The sequence below is a fragment of the Microtus ochrogaster genome, chromosome 5 (assembly GCF_000317375.1).
Source record: "Microtus ochrogaster isolate Prairie Vole_2 chromosome 5, MicOch1.0, whole genome shotgun sequence".
NCBI lineage: Eukaryota > Metazoa > Chordata > Mammalia > Rodentia > Cricetidae > Microtus > Microtus ochrogaster.
Genome location: NC_022012.1, coordinates 77,899,994 through 77,916,507, shown reverse-complemented (window position 1 = coordinate 77,916,507; position 16,514 = coordinate 77,899,994). Strand labels below are relative to the sequence as shown.

General features: G+C 48.0%; 1 protein-coding gene across 1 annotated transcript; it reads right to left on the bottom strand.

The window, feature by feature from the left end:
• Positions 1–14,045: 14,045 nt before the first annotated feature.
• Positions 14,046–15,528, bottom strand: Rplp1 (ribosomal protein lateral stalk subunit P1). Its single transcript, XM_005347805.3, has 3 exons — positions 15,317–15,528; positions 14,812–14,886; positions 14,046–14,284 (listed from the first exon to the last, which is right to left on the bottom strand). Exons 1-3 carry the CDS (start codon positions 15,386–15,388, stop codon positions 14,087–14,089), a joined length of 345 nt encoding a protein of 114 aa, XP_005347862.1. The 5' UTR covers positions 15,389–15,528; the 3' UTR covers positions 14,046–14,086.
• Between the last annotated feature and the right edge of the window lie 986 nt (positions 15,529–16,514).

Below are 16,514 nucleotides of genomic sequence, written 5' to 3'. Positions count from 1 at the left end.
TTGCTCCAGTGCAGGCCTGAGGTGCTGTTGCAGGGCTCAGGGTCACCAGCTAAACCCAGGAGCCTGACCTCCCAACTAAATCCTGCCACAGTCCCCACATGACCCAGGAAAGGTCCCCAAACCTCTCGGTCTCTTCCCAATGAACTGAGCAAGACCCTTCAGGCTTGGAGGGAATCAACGGCGCATGAAGCGCCAACCTCGGGTGTGCCCTGCATCAGCCTCCCGTAAGCATGTTCCCTACAGGACGGCTCCTCCCTGGCTTCAGCCGCCTTCAGGAGTGTGCCTCGTGGGTAGTGCTTACTTACATGGGAACAACATGTTGCATGCATTTCCAAATTTCTATGCACCCTTATCTCACTTTTCTCTTTGAAATTACATTTTATCTAGTGTGTGTCCGTGTGTGTGCCTTAGCACACACATGTGGAAATTAGAGGTCAACTTGTGACCATTCTCTCTCTCTTCCCACCACACGGGTCCTAGAAATCAAACGCAGGTCCTCAGGCTTGGTGGAGAGTGTTCTAAACAACAACAACAAAAAAAAAAAGTGTGCGTGAGAAGCAATTAGCAGAACGAATTAAGCTGCATTCTGAAATACACGAAGGTTGGGTAATGAAGGGAATGGTGCCCCTGGCCATGGCTGGCACTGGGCGGCAGAGTCCCACAGCAGAGTGAGTGCTCGTTAATGTCCCTGTTAGTCCTGGTGTGATCAGGAGGAAAAGCCATAAGCTTTTACAGCCGACACGATGGTGCGTAGCACATGTAAACACGTTGGCATGTTTTATTAGACTTTAGGAAATTGGTTAAGAGACTTAGGCTGATAAGCTACAATATAATTTTTCCTCTTGAAAAACAATGGAAAAGTGAGGCATGGTGGCTAACGCCTGTGATTCCAGAGCTCTGGTAGAGACGGAATGGTCAGAAGTTCAAGGTCACCCTCCCCTACATAGTGAGTTTTGAGGCTAGTTTGGAATATAAGAAAGTCTATATCGAATAAAAATTTCCTTACTGAACCAAACCAGGTCAAAATATTTAAAACAAAATTTTCAAGTATAAAAAATAAGGAGCTGTGGAGATGCTTGATGGTTCAGTAAGTAACGGACCCGAGTCCAGGTCCCCGGCACCAAAGCAGAAGCTGAGTAGAGCTCCCTGCAGCTGTGGGTTAGCCCAGCCCTAGGCGGACAGAGACTTTCCATGTGCTTGCTGGCCGGCCAGCCTCGCTGAACTGGTGAACTCTGGGTCAGTGAGAGAGTCTATCCCAAAAGCTCCGGTGGAGAACGCCAGAGGTTAACCTCTGCTTCCACATAAAGTCTTTGTCCCTTGTTCACGCTCATTCAGATTCCCAACTCCCTAGTCACCAACAAGCAACAAACTACTCCCTCACTTCCATCTCAGGGGACCACTGTCTTCTAAGAATTTAAGTAAAATTGTGTACTATGTGCCTAGCTTTATCACTTTGGGGGGGAGGGGGGTTGAGATGGGGTTTCTCTGTGAAGCCCTGGCTGTCCTGGAACTAGCTCTTGTAGACCAAGCTGGCCTCGAACTCACAGAGATCTGCCTGCCTCTGCCTTCCGAGTGCCGGGATTAAAGGCATATGCCACCACTGACTGGCTAAAATAATTCTTTTAAATAAAATTTTAAAAAAGAAATAACTCCTGAAATAATACCCTAGATTGACCTCTGGCCTCCACAGGTGTGCATACATGAACACACACACACACACCACACCACACACACACACACACACACACACACACACACACACACACACACACACACCATTGGGTGTGGGGAGAGGTTAAGACATTTACCCAGAGCCACAAATCAAGAAAGAAGAGCAGTACCCAGAATATCTACAGTGTCCACCATGAACGAACCTTCTGGAGACCCCTCTGGTCCTCAGTTCTCTGGCGGAAGTTCCCTCCCTGGCCTCGTCCACGGGCCTGTCTCCCAAGAGCCCCAGCCCTCCTCAGGGAAGTAGCAGCTCTCTGCTGGTGACACAGCGCCCCCTGCTGCCCATTCTCTCCTGCCACATCAGTTAGTGCTGAAGTCCAAGGGCTTCCAGAACTCTACTTTGTCACTCACCCTTTACCCTCTTGAAATCCCTCCTGGAGCATGGAAAAAAGAAGGGCTGGAATGTGGCTAGCGCTGGGCTTCTAGGATACTACAAAAAAGACCAAACACTGCCCTCCCCCATAGCTCCTTCCCTCCTGTCGCAAATAAGGAAAAGAGGAACTCTGGATTCTGTGTCAGAGACTGCAAGGCCACAACCACCTCCAGTTCTTTATACTCTTCAGATCTGGGTAAACTGCGTCTCATCTGCAAATCAGAGGTATAAATGCCTGTGTTCCCACAGGAGGCAATAAGTCACAGCACTGTGTGCCTGGTACCCAGTATATGGCAGGTAGCAGGCTTCTGGCTGGTACTGAGTGCAGATCCCCCTCCTCCCTGAGTATAGATAGCTTCCTGTTCTCGAGGTGCCATACAGACACCTGCTCAGTACAGGCATCTGGCCTTCCCCTGCTTTCCTTTGCTCAATTATCATAGTCTGATACAAGGCATAACGGGAAAACTGAGACCCAAGAGCATTGAGCATTTTGTCCCAAGTCATATAGCTGGCAAACCCGCTGACAAGACTTCATTCAACCTAGGCAGCCTGGCTTTAGTTGCTAGGATCACAACCGCCATGGCACAGAGTCTTCCACTACACGGACAGGAACCATGGTATCTCGCATACCATCAAATGTGTAGAGTCGCTGCAATGATGGGGGAAGACAGAGGAAATTCTCAGCACTGAGAAATTCATTACAGAGTGTTGGGTCCATCCCCACAGGCATCCTAGCGAAGGAACAGACGGAAGCAAATCTCAGTACAGGAATTACAGCGATTTGTGTCCTCAAGAGAAATATGCACCCACAAAGTCCCATTGACACAGAATCCTAGAGGGCAGGTCCAATGTCAAGTCATCCTACCCTATCTGTAGCTGCCATTACACCCCTTGCACCTGAGGAAACAGGACTTCCTGGGTGTCTTTCCCAAGGCATCACAGTTTGAGTGAAGACTTAAACCCAGGCAGCCAGAATCCGAGCCCTGTGCCGCACACACCAAAGCCGCGTGCAGTTCCTCTTCCTTGGTCATCACGCTCCTTCCAGCTCCACTTGGGTGGTCCTCCTGGGCACTCTCCCTGGAGACTTCACAAAGATGGATGAAGAACATGAACCCCACCTCTTTCCCATCCTTGGGAAAGAGCAGAGGATGCTTGGATAAGGGAGAAACGGGGCCCAATCTGAAAGATGAGTCCCATGTCGCTGCTGCCCCCTGCTGCCCAAAAGAAGAACTCCACAGACTCAGCCCTACTGAGAATCAGAAAGGCCACCTGTGAAAAAGGCACAGGTTGTCCTTGAGTTAGTTACTTATTTAAACAATCATTAATTGACAAACAATAATAGCATATATTCTCGGGGTGACATGTAATAACTGTATAGATGTAGAATAAGTGGGGATAAGTAGCATATCCATCGCCCTCTTCCTTATTTTTCCACAGTGAGAATGTTTATCCTCACTTTTAAACAATTTTGAAGTATATAACATAAAAAAAAAAGAAGTATATAACATGTTAGTGTTAACTCCAATCTTCTTCCAGGCAATCTCACTCTTCCTACCTGAATGAGACTTTGTGAACCACACAGCCCAGTCTTGCCTACTCCATGTCTGGTAAATACCATTTTACTCTGCTTGATTGCAAGTTCACTTTGCACGCCAAGCACTGCGGAGTCAGAGGCAGGAGCATCACCATGAGCTTGAGTGCATCCCGGTCTATATAGCAAGCTTCAGGCTCGCTAAGGCTACACTGCAGGACCTTGTCCCACTCACCTCCGACCCCACCAAAACTGCATGAATTCAGGTTCACTGTTGCTGTAGAATCCAAGGTCTCAAAGCCAGCCTGGGCAACTTAGTAAGACCCTGTCTCAAAATAAAAATAGGCAGATTGTACTCAATGGTAGAACTCTTATCTGGAATCTGAAAGAAGGGAAGACAGAGGAAGGATAAAGGAGAAAATAGAAGAAGAGAGAGCAAAGGGAGGAGAAGGGAGGACAAGGAGGAGGAGAAAGAGGAGGGAAAAGCAGCAGATTGCTTCAAAGGTGTCTTCCGTATTTAGTAAGTACTCAGTGTACCCATAACCACTTTTTGTGAGCCACCATGTGTCCCAAGACCACACTGGTCCTAAGCAGACAAAGAAAGCCAGTTCCTGGACCAGCATGAGGAATCCATCTCCTAAGGTGTGCCTCACAAACAGCAAGGGCTCCTGGACCACTTCTGGGACTCAGCTCCAGGCCAACAGCAAGACAGTCCCAAGGACAACAGTGCCCCAAGCAGCTGAAACTACAGCTGTCCACAGCCACACTGTAGGTTCTGCTAGTGAGGGAGGCAGACCCAGGGCTCTAGAAGAAAGCATGTGATCAGTTCGCATGCAAGGCTTGTCTGGGGTCAGGGCCAAGGGACAGTGACATGTCTCCAGGCATGGCTCCAACACCAAGGCAAGGGTCATAAGAACAACCCACAGGCCCGTCCGGCGCTAAGGAGGCCGTGCAGGAAACATAGGCAGCTGAGAGCTGGTGACTTCCCTCCAGAGAGCAAAGCACACTTGAGCATCAGACATGGCAGTGGATGAAGAGGAAGCCTTAACCAAGACTCACCCAGTCCCACCCTCAGGAAGCCATCAGCATCTTTGAAAATCTTCCTGGGGCTCGAAAGAAGACTCAGTAGCTAAGATCAAAGGCTGCTGTTCCAGAGGACCCAGGTTCAATCCCCACCATCCACCTGGCGACTCACAGCCATCAGTAACTCCAGTTCAAGGGTGTGCTGTGACATACTCTTCTGGCCTCTGCAGGCACCAGACATGCGCATGGCAAACAGACAGATGCTGCAGCCACTGATCAGGAATCATGTCTGTCACATCACTGTGCAGGCATAGACAGGTCACTTGCCTCTCTGAGTTCCGTCTTCACAAATATAAACGCTGGAAGGGCTGGGTACGCCAAAGTCCCTCCTAGATCTAAAACGCTGTGTTTCTCTCAGAGGCTCGCTTGTTCCCCTTGTGTAGGAACAGCTAGTCTGACACACAGCCAAAAGGAAAAACAAAATGCATGGCTATAAGCAAGGTGTTCAGCCACAAAGGGGACAAGGAGGATTTGGGACCAGAGAAACAGAGAGATGCTCTGGGCTGAGTGAACAGTGAGATGCTGTGGAGAGAAGCTCAGCCAGGGGTTGCCTGGCAACCACATTGGCCGGACCCAGCAGCACCTGAGGAGAAATGGACCACATCCCTGGCAAGAGGCACCCTTATGACCTGGCCCCCATCCCAGAGACCTGTTTCTACCTCTTTTTACAGCACCCCTAATTCCTGAAAGGAAGCAAATGCCTCTGCAATGAGAAGCAAGCATTTCCCACCCTGGGGGCTGAGGTGAACGGCTGTAGAGTTCCTGCTGACAGAGAAAAGCAATCAATTTTTCATTACCCAGCGAAGGCAACAGGATGTCTTGGATGTCAACAGTTTCTGGGCAACAAAGACAAACCTTATACACAGTCTCCTCACCTGAAAAGACGCTCCCTTTACAAGCACCTGCTGGGGTAGAAAGAGCCAGGCGAAGGCAGGAGAAGCCGCTTCAACCTCACATCTGAGCTGTGACACCTTTGGCAGATCCTGTCAGACAATGACTCAAGGGGAGCCTGCCTTCGGGAGGGTTTGGGGCAGGCTGAAGAAACCAGCCAACATGATGTGTTCATTCGCTCAACAAATAATTTTGAATATTCCAGCACGGGCACTCAGACTGAAGGTGCACAGTCAAACAACTGCCCCTCACCATAAAGATGGACACGGAGGTCAGATGCGTTGGCGCACACCTTTGATCCCAGCACGTGGGAAGCAGAAAGCAGGTGGATCTCTGTAAATCTGAGGCCAGTTTGGTCTAAGTCAGCAAGAGGCTATATAGTGAGACCTCATCTTAAAACGTAAGTAAATAAATAAATCAAAATAAGAAAAAAAAGAGGATGAATATTTGAAAGCCAGAGAAAGAAAGGGATCGTCCCAACATGCCATGGCCACTACAAGCACAAGTGCAATTGAACCCACAGCCTAAGAGACTCTGAGTGTGCCAAGGTCCCCAAATGTTGCAGGATCACGTGCAGTCTTGTGAAGAAAAACCCAGGAGCTTCTTAGAGACCTTCAAAATGTCAGCTACTGAAACCCAAAATCTGAAAGGCATCATTGTGTTATCTACCAATTTTGTTAGGACAACACAGAGAGAGCCTGGGCCCTGGCAGTGGTAGCTAGCTAAGCTCAGCCACCCGCCTTCAAGAGGCCAATCAAACAGGCAAGTCATAGTGAAGAGAAGAAAAAAAGGCAATTTATTCAGTGTGGCTACACTGGGGGGAAAAATGAGGTAGAGAACGCCCAAGTCCATCTTTCGAGTCCTGACACAAGATTTAGGCTTAGAGTACAAGAAGCAGGCAGAGCCGTGTAGTCCCCGCCAAGCTGCGCTCCTGCCCATCACTGTGGAATCTTCCATGGAGACAAGTGCCCCTCTGGCTAGGACCAGGTCTCAGACTTTTCCTTCTCCCAGCACAAAACTCAGAGGAAAATTCCAATTTCTTAGGGTCCACTGTTTCTACAGTGGGACAAGGTGGGGACACAAATCTCTTCAGTAAAAAAAAAAAAAAAAAAAAAAAAAATCTCTTCAGTATGTCCTCATTGCTGTCACGACAGGTACTAATTGGAATCGCTTCAGTCTATACGGTATTATTTTTACTTCAGGGGTTATTTTAACCAAAACAGAAAGCATAGCCCTTTCCAGGCAGGTTCTTAGCGCTGTGTCAGGCCGGCGCTCCCAGGCTGTCTCTGTGTTTGTGTTACCCAGTGAATGTCAACGGCGGCTCAAGAATAAGTCAACACAAGTCTCCCTGTATGTGCCAAGGCTTGTTAGCAGAGTAAACGGTGTGCTTAGCTCGTCTTAGAAGAATCTTTGCTGAGTAAACAGAAGGAAGGTTTTGCTTGAGAATAAACAGAGCAAGGAGCTGAGGTGGCCCTGGGGCGAGAAGGTGACTCCACCACACTAGCTGGGGAGAGGGAAGCCAGGACTAGAGTCCTTGAAAGTCCTTGATACAAAAGCCAGGAGGCTGAGGTCCAGGGAAGTACTGGGGCTGGCCAATGCCACACCACAGCTCCCTGAAGCAGAAGGCCTCTCTCTGGCACACAGTCTCTGCCCTCCCCACTTCCCACCCCAGGAGCCACCTCTCCAGGTAGAGAGGCAAAACCCCAACCCTGACAGGATCCCACAGAAAGGAAGAGCCGGAAGTGAGTTCATTGGCTCGGGAGTCTTACGACACCAATGTCTTGACCTCCCCAGGAAATTATTTCTGTTTCAAGAGGGCAACAAGAAATGGTGCTGGCGCACGCCTTTAATCCCAGCACTTGGGAGGCAGAGGCAGGTGGATCTCAGTGAGTGCAAGGCCAGCCTGGTCTATAAAGTGAGTTCCAGGACAGCCAGGATTATTACACAGAAAAACCGTCTCGAAAAGCCAAAAAGAAAAAGAGAAAGAAGGCTGCAAGAAAACCAAGACCTAGCTTTGCAGTCCCAGTACTTGGGAGGAGTAGGCAAAGAGGAGCAGGAGTTTAAGACCAGCCTGGACTACATACTAAATTCAAAGCCAGCCTGGGATTCATGAAGCCCTGCCTCTAAAACAAAATTAAAAGCCGTAATGGTGGCCAAGTACAACACCACAGCAGTAGGGATGGGGCCATAGTTTAGCTGAAAGGGATTAATTGTCTAGCATATTTGAAGCTCAATTTTGATCCCTGATACCATATAAATTGGCTGTGGAGAGGGAGATTATAAGCCCAGCTCTCAGAGGGAGGGAGGAGGATAGGAAGTTTAACGTTATCTTAGCTACATAAGGACGTCAAGGCCCTGCGGGCTACGTGAGATCCTGTCTCCAAAACAGAGAATAAGCCAGGCGATGGTGGCGCACGCCTTTAATCCCAGCACTTGGGAGGCAGAGGCAGGCGGATCTCTGTGAGTTCGAGACCAGCCTGGTCTACAGAGCTAGTTCCAGGACAGGCTCCAAAGCCGCAGAGAAACCCTGTCTCGAAAAAACAAAAAAAAAAAAAAAAAAAAAAAAAAAAACAGAGAATAAGTAGGAAAATAGGGGTTTTTAAAAAAGATTTTTATTTATTTTTTTTGTGTGCATGTCACATGCTGTGACACACCTGTGGAGGTCAGAGGACAGCTTGCAGGAGTCGGTTCTCTCCTTCCACCATGCGGGTTCTGGGGAAGGAACTCAAGTGGGCAGGCTTGGCACCAGGTGCCTTCACCCACTGAGCCATCTCACCCGCCTGGAAAATATTTTTGATCCCAATAAACCACTAAGGTTTGTCTCTAAGTGTTTACACTGGTTCAATATTATCTCTGGAAGGAGGGCAGACAAAGGAACAGGTCTTAACCGTGCCGGATCTTCAAACACACCTTGTGACTTCCTCCTCGGACTCATTCACAAGAGCTTCTCATTTACCCAGTAAAGAGACACCCTGGTCCAAAACCTTTGATCCGTAGAAACCTGTCAGCCTTAAAACTAACTTGGATCCAACCACTGGCTAAAATCATCTCAGAGAACATATTGCCACAGGTACACACAGAACCTTCTGAGTGTTTCCACTTTCATTTAATTTACAGAGTCCTTCATCCTCTTCCTCAAAAGGACATGAAGACTTAGCTCAAAGTGCAGACATCCCGCCAGGTCAAAGGAAGAGCCACATAGATTACACAACAGGCCACTATGGGGCAGCACTGAGCCAGCATCCTTACACATTCATTTGTAAGCAACCCATATAAATCCAGCTTGCATTCAATTCTACCTTCATGAATCCTGAGATCCCACTGTTTGACTTTTCCCACAGTCAAAACATGCAAACTAAAAAAGTTACTGTAAATTACTTCTCTAATTTCCCTTTAAATTATTTTAAAAATCGTTTTCACATTACTTTGTCTATATGGGCTGTGTGTGCTGTGGCATTTGAGTAAACGTGACAGGAAAAATTATAGGGGTCACTTCTCTCCCTCCATCATGTGGGCCCCAGGGATCAAACATATCGTCAGGTGTGATAGCAGGCGTTCCCACCTGCTGAGCCATTTTGCCATTCCATCTTTTTATTTAAAAATTATATATTTGCTTATTCGTTTGTTTGTTTTTAAACGGGATCTCATTATGTAACTCAAGCTGGAGTTCAGTATGTAGACCAGGCTGGCCTCAAACTCGCAAGAGATCCTCTTGCCCCTGCATGCTGAGTCCTGTGGTTGAATGTGTACCCACAGCATCCAGCTCAGATTTATTTCATTTCCAGTTATATGTATGGGGGTGTGTGCAAGTGAATGCTGGTGCTCACCGGGGCCAAGGGCATCAGACTCCCCGGGACTGGAGTTATAGGTGGTTGTGAGCTGCCCTACACGGATGACAGGAAGCAAACGGGTCCCCTGCAACAGCAGTGTGCGCTCTTAACCACTGAGTCAACCTTGCGTCTCTCTTTTTAGATTCTAAGCATCGATTTATTATGAGAAAGCTAAGAAGTGAAATGCCAATGCCCCTTTGAGGCAGGGTCTCATGGTGTGGCCAGAACGGGTCCTTGAAATCACCCACTCTGATGATATAACCACTTCAGCCTCCCATAGCGACTGGGACTAGACCACACAACAATGTCCAGCGACACTAATATTTTTTTAAAACAAGAATTGTGTAAATGCTTTGCCCATACTGCCTCATCCTCCCTATAAAAACTCATTGAGGTACATAGCGTTAGCTACCACCAATCCCACCCAACATACAATAAACCAGAGGGGGAGATTAATGCTCCCAAGCTCACACAGCCCTGCAGCACTGGGATCTGACACAACACTAGTAGTTGGACATCAGAACACTTAATCCCGCGTCCCAACAGATCTCCAGGACATAGGTGTCTTTAGGTTTAAACATGATTTGTTATCCATGTTTGTGTCCTGGGGTCCCGGTCTCCAGTGTGGTCATCCCGAGGCCTGGAATCCTCTGAAGCTGTTAACAGGGTCTGGTGGGAGGAAGTTAGGTCATGAGGCAATGCCCTCACAAGGGACACATGCAGGTCTTGTGGGACTGGATTGTTAGGTCACTTGGCACCACCCCTGATCTCTTCCGTGGATGGTGTCTGTCCCCTTACACACTAAGACACCACCCACCATGCTGTGATGTAGCCAAAAGGCCCTACTTGTAACAAATGGGGCCACCCAGACTTGGATTTCCCAGGCTCCAAAACTATGAATTACAAACAAACTTTCTGAAAGGCTGCAGGGTCAGGGTCAGCTAAGGTCAGACTAAGGCAAAGGTCAGACTAAAGCACCTTCCTAGATGCTGTGACCCTTTACTACAGTTCGTGTTGTGGTGACCCCCACCCATAAAATTATTTCATTGCTACTCCATGACTGTAATTTTGCTACTGTTGAGTTGTAAATATCTGATATACAGGATATCTGGTATGTAATCCCCAAAGGGGTTGTGACTCACCGGTTGAGAACCACTGGATTAAGGCAAGTGGCTAGCCCAAATCCCATCTCAAAGCATTACCCTCCCTTTCCCAGCCTCGGCATGAAATCCAGCAAGGCTTTTCCTGATTCTGTTTATTTTGAGCTGAAACTGTCTGAAAACCAGCCAGAGTTCTTGCCTCGGTAGCTGCCTAGAAGTCAAGTGTCTCTTCCACATGAAAGAAACCATGCCCAGTTTTTAAACTGAAATTCACGTTTAAAACAAACAAAAATGGTTTAGGAGAATGCTTGCAGTGGCGCCCCGTGACATCCCGTGACCCCGGGACTTGGGAAGTAGAAATAGGAGGATAAAGAATTCTAGTTCTCTTCAACTGTGTGCTGAGTGTATGATATGGGTGTGAACGCAAGTGCATGCATGCTGCAGCACACCTGCTAACATCAAGGGCCACTCTCGGGAGTCAGTCCTTGCCATCTACCTTGAAGTGGGATCTCTCTTCTTCCTGCTGCTCCTCCATGTACAGATTAAAACGTCACTAAAGCCGGGTGTGGGCTTCTCGAAGGAGAGCTGCGCTTTGTTACATTAGCCATGTGTACTCCTAGCTCTGTGTCAACTTGACACAAGCTAACGCCAGAAACCCAATTAAGAAAATGCTTCCAAGGACTGGAGATGGCTCAGAGGTTAAGAGCACTGACTGTTCTTTGGGAGGTCCTGATCCTGAATTTAACTCCCAGCAACCACATGATGGTTCACACTTCTGTAATGATATGGTGCCCTCTTCTGGTGTGCAGGCAGAACACTGTATGCATAAATCTTAAAAAAAAAAAAAAAAGCTCCCAGGGCGGTGCTGGCTCCGACTTTAATCCTAGCACTCAGGAAGCAAGGTCCAGGACAACCAAGAGAGAAACAAACAAAAAAAAAAAAAGGTTCCCTATCTCCAGCTGTGGGCAATCCTGTAGGGCGTTTTCATAGTGTTGATGTGGGAAAGGCCCAGCTCATTGTGGATGGTGCCATCCCTAGGCTGGTGATCCTGGTAGCTGCAAGTCTGAAACTGAGCCATGGTAGTGTATGCCTTTAATTCAAGCACTCAGAAGGCAAAGGAAGGAGGATCTGAGTTTGAGGTCTACACAGAGAAATCCTGTCTTGAGAAGAAAAAAAACAAATACAGACCAAGGAAGAAGACAAAGCTAGTACATAGCACTCCTCCATGGTCTCTGCATCAGCTCCTGACCTGACTGCCTCTTTAGATAATGAACGTTAAAGTAAACCTAACAAACCCTTTCCTCCTTAAGGTGCTTTTGGCTATGGTGTTGATTACAGCAACAGAAATCCAAAATCCAAACTAAGAGACCATGTATAAAGTTTAATTAAGTCCTAAAATTGATTTTTTTAAAGATTTATTATGTATACAACATTCTGCCTCCATGCCAGAAGAGGGCGCCATATCTCATTACAGATGGTTGTGAGCCACCATGTGGTTGCTGGGAATTGAACTCAGAACCTCTAAAGGGTTGCAAACTTAAATGAGATATCACAGTAGAGTTCCTGAGGCATCCTGGGCAGGCACTTTCCTAGATTCTGGGATGTGGAGTTAGGATGTCCTGGGGTTGGGAAGGTGACTGAATGGTTCCTATCAGTACAAACTGCACCTCCAGAGTTTGAGTCTCAGGACCCACGCTGGCTGGCTCACAAGTGTAACTCCAGTTCCATGACACCTGCCTCTAGCCTCCCTGAGTACCAACATACATGTGCCTAAAAAACACGTGCTTAGTTGGGCAGTGGTGGTGCATGTCTTTAATCCCAGCACTTGGAAGGCTGGGGCAGGCATGAGCCATTTCTCCAGTCCAAAATGGGTCTGGTGGGATACACTTGCAACCCAGCCAGTTGAAAAGCAGAAAAATTGCACCTATCGTTTCCCACCTGGAAAACCTTTCGGGTCCTGCTTCCTAAACCTATTCCCTCTCCATGTTGGACCCCAGAGCTTCAGAACCAAACAGGTTACATCTCCCAGCTCTACAAAGGGACTGACTGGGTTTCTGATCTTTTTGGCAGGCAGCCTCAAATCCTCCCTGATCATCCAATCTCTGCCTCCCAAATGCTGGGATGACAGGGAAAACCATGGCACAATGCAGGAGGCCATCCTGGTCTACACAATAAGTTCCAAACTAGCCAAAGCTATACAGTAAGGACCCTGTCTCAGGGGAAAAAACTCACCACCCAGGGAAGGCAATGTTCCAGCAGAAGGGAGGTTAACAACTCCCAAGACTATAAGAATGAAGCGATACGCCCCTTAACTGACATTATAATCTCCAATATTATACAAGCCAGAAGTGTAGATCTGAGCAATATTATCCTGTCATGCTATGTACATCATCTGCCCTAAGACCCAGTGCCAAACAAACACATTAGGCAAGCATTCTATCACTGAGCTTTATCCTGGGTCTGAATTTTATCCCAACTACAAACATCCAAGGCTTGCCTACAGATGAGAAGAGCAGCTTGTAACTTAAAACAGTAAACCAAGGCTTGTTATTCAACATTTGTGTCTCAGGTTCTATTCCTAAGGATTTAACTGTAGTCAGACAGCCTTGCTGCATGTTGTGCAGAAGATACTTTTAAAGGCCAGGTGTGGCAGGGAACTCTATGCAGCTACATTTGGTTTTTAGGGTAACAGGCTGGAACCTTCCTTACAGCTGCTCTAAACAGCAGCAGAAACAAGCCTGTGTTAAAGCACCACCACTCAAACCTTAATAAAGAGGGTTCCAGTCTGTGGTTCCATAAAAGCAGCTGGGCTCTGAACACAGCTTACTCAGCAAGCCTTGGCAACCATGTTGACTGACCTGTTCATGCCAAGCAGATCTTTCACGGGAATAAAATGCTGAAGACAATCAGTGCAACTTATAACCCTACAATGAGTACAAGGCTAACATTCAGCAATGTGTATGTGGCTCTCCCTTGGCTTTTCTGCGTCCCTAAAGGAACTTGCAGCTGCCAGGGTCTATTTTAAAATGGAAATCCTAGTGGACAGGCTCTCCTGACCTTTGCAGATGCTGCCACCCAATTCTACTGGTAACCCTAGAAGCCAGGGCGCTCACCAAACACAATTTCTACTCAGACCCGTCCCCCCAACCGTCCAAGTGTCACTTTACTGAAGCAAATTATAAGAGATAATTGGCCACCTTGAACAGTATCTTAAGAGCTGTTAACAGTGCAAGCGCTTCTAGGGCTTTGTCCATTTTCAAAATGGCTGGCACTAATCAGGTGCTCTGCACCTTGGCACTGAAAGGTGCCCTTCTGGAGACAGACCGACCCCAGGCCAAGTTCTTCAGGACTACAGTATAACTGACCCAGGCTTTTTTCCACACGTAACTCACGCTTGCCTTAAACCAGAGATCCTATCCTGCCCTGAATCCTTAGGGACCTGCTACCATTCATGGACCCTCAAGAAGCCACACCTGTAGCACAAGCACACAACCAACACCAGCCCCTCTACAGATTCATCCTTTTATTAGCCATGGTATCAAAACGCCTAGTCAAAAAGACCAAAGCCCATGTCGTCATCAGACTCCTCGGATTCTTCCTTCTTTGCTTCCACTTTCTTCTCCTCAGCTGGGGCAGCAGCGGTGGAGGGGGCAGGACCGCCTGCTGGTGCGGCTCCGGCTGCTGGAGCAGGCCCACCAGCCCCTACATTGCAGATGAGGCTCCCAATGTTGACATTGGCCAGGGCCTACAACAGACAGTTAAGAGCTTTCAGTCTTATGTTTTACGCTGCGCTGACACGTTTTGTTCAGCCTTTCCCGGACCAAGGCACAGGACTACAGTCAACACAAACACACAACTGATACGAAGTGTGCAAACTGGGCCTGTATTTGGTTGCTGTTTTATGGTGCGGATTACTGAATTTCCTCTCATGTCGGGAAAATTGCCCTAGGTAACCCAACAGAGCAGTAATGGGCAGATTTTCAAAATTTTTGAACTCTTTGAACACAGCTCCACAAGTTGGCTGACCTCCCCTTCCAAGAAATAAAACAATTTGTCCAGAGCGTAGCTTCCTACTTAACAAGCATCTTGCTTGTTCCAAATGCCCAAACTTAAAAAAGCCACTAAATTCAATTTGTACAGAACGTAACTAGGACACCTAAAGGATTTGATCGGATTGACATGGTTAAAGTCCCTGCTAGAAACCAGGGACTGATATACAAAATTCAAGAGGGACAGTGGCAATAGTATTAGCAGGACTTCCCCAAATCTTACCTTTGCAAACAAGCCAGGCCAGAAAGGTTCAACATTGACACCAGCTGCTTTAATGAGGGCATTGATCTTATCCTCCTGGAACATAAACGCAGTCCATCAGGGCGATCAGAATACGGTTAAGACTAAGTCACAGAAGTCGCTTTTATACGACCACACTGCCAGTCTGAGCTTCTAAGGACAGCTCATAAACGTTTATCATAAAAACATCGGCTAGGTTTGAAAGCTCGGAGGCTAGTGCGATTGCCCCTTAGGCCTAATGACGGAGTCGGAATCCTAAAAGCCAGTGTTAAGACAACCCACTCACAACTGATTTCTGACAACCACAGGCGCACTCGAGAACGCATTTCACGGCTGCTGGAAGGCGCGGGTAAAACAGAGAGCATGCGCGCCAAAAGCCAGGAAGCCTAGGAACCGAATATCCGAGAAAGCGACTAATCGGGCAGCCGACTGCCCGGTGCCCGCCCAACACGTGGCCGGCCCGCAGTTACCCACGCCGCGCACTCACCGTGACCGTCACCTCGTCGTCGTGGAGGATGAGGGCGGAGTAGATGAAGGCAAGCTCAGAGACGGAGGCCATGTTGCGGACTGCCGGCACGGTGCTAGTCGCCGGATGAAGTGAGGGCCTCACCCCAACGCGGCCTTAGCTTCCTCGGAAGAACCGAGCACCTTGGCGGCAGCAGAGGAAAAGGTCACACACGCCTGCGCGGAGCCTCTTATTGGGGTCGTGTCGACCAATCGAATCCCGGCTCAGAGCGGAAGGGGCTGAGCCAAAAAAAGAGAGGCGGTGTCTGCATGACGCAATTCCGGATTTGGGCGCTCGGCTTCCGGTTTTGCGGGCCTGTGGCGGCTTGCGAGTATCAGAAGTGCTGAACTACGGTTTAACAACTAACCGGAAAGTTTTCTGGGGTGAGCGCCCTGGTCCGGTCCCCTGCTCGAACTTGCAGGAGCGTCCCCGTGGCTTGGGCACACTGTCTGAAAAAGTCACTAGCTGACGATCACGTAGCTGGCCCTACCCCCACCTTGCCACCCTCGCGCACGCGCTAGCCCAGCGCGTCTCATAAGTAGGTAAATACCATGAGTGTGTGTGTGTGGGGGGGGAGGGTCTCGGGAGTTGTATGTCAACTGCAGTGTATCGAGGTTAAACAGGACAATTCATCCCAAGAAAACTCCAAAGTAATACATTTTATTAAGAAAGCACAGAGGGTGCTGGAGGTGCCTTGGAGGTTAAAGCCATTTTACTGCTCTTCTAGGTGACCCATGTTCGGTTCTGCCATTCCAGAACTCGAATTCCAGTTCCAGGGGATCGGATCTTGGCAGACATAAACAGACAAACTCACATATACATAAAAAGTCAACATTTTTAAAAGTATGCAAAAAAATCACGAAAATGCAAGGTATGGTAGCCCCCAAAAAAGACAGGAAACCACGCGATTAAAATTTGACAACTTATTACATAGACCCTAGAAAACTAGGAGAGTAACTTTCATAATCCGACAAGGGTATTGAGCAGACATTAAAAGCAAGTAGCTTGTTTTTGTTTTTTGTTGTTCTTGTTCGAAAGAGGGTTTTTCTGTATAACAGTCCTAGCTAACCTGGAACTAGCTCTTTTACACCAGGCTGTCCTGGCACTCACAGAGATCTACCTGCTTTTTCCTCTCAAGAGTTCTGGGATTAAACGGTGCGGTGCCACCACCACCACCCAG

Bases quoted from the DNA above. Each gene is read 5' to 3' on its own strand.
- Rplp1 (XM_005347805.3), bottom strand. From the start codon at position 15,388: ATGGCCTCCGTCTCTGAGCTTGCCTTCATCTACTCCGCCCTCATCCTC. The intron at 14,887-15,316 runs GTGAGTGCGCGG...TTTATGTTCCAG, and splicing joins ACGACGAGGTGACGGTCACG to GAGGATAAGATCAATGCCCT. The intron at 14,285-14,811 runs GTAAGATTTGGG...TGTCTGTTGTAG, and splicing joins GGCCTGGCTTGTTTGCAAAG to GCCCTGGCCAATGTCAACAT.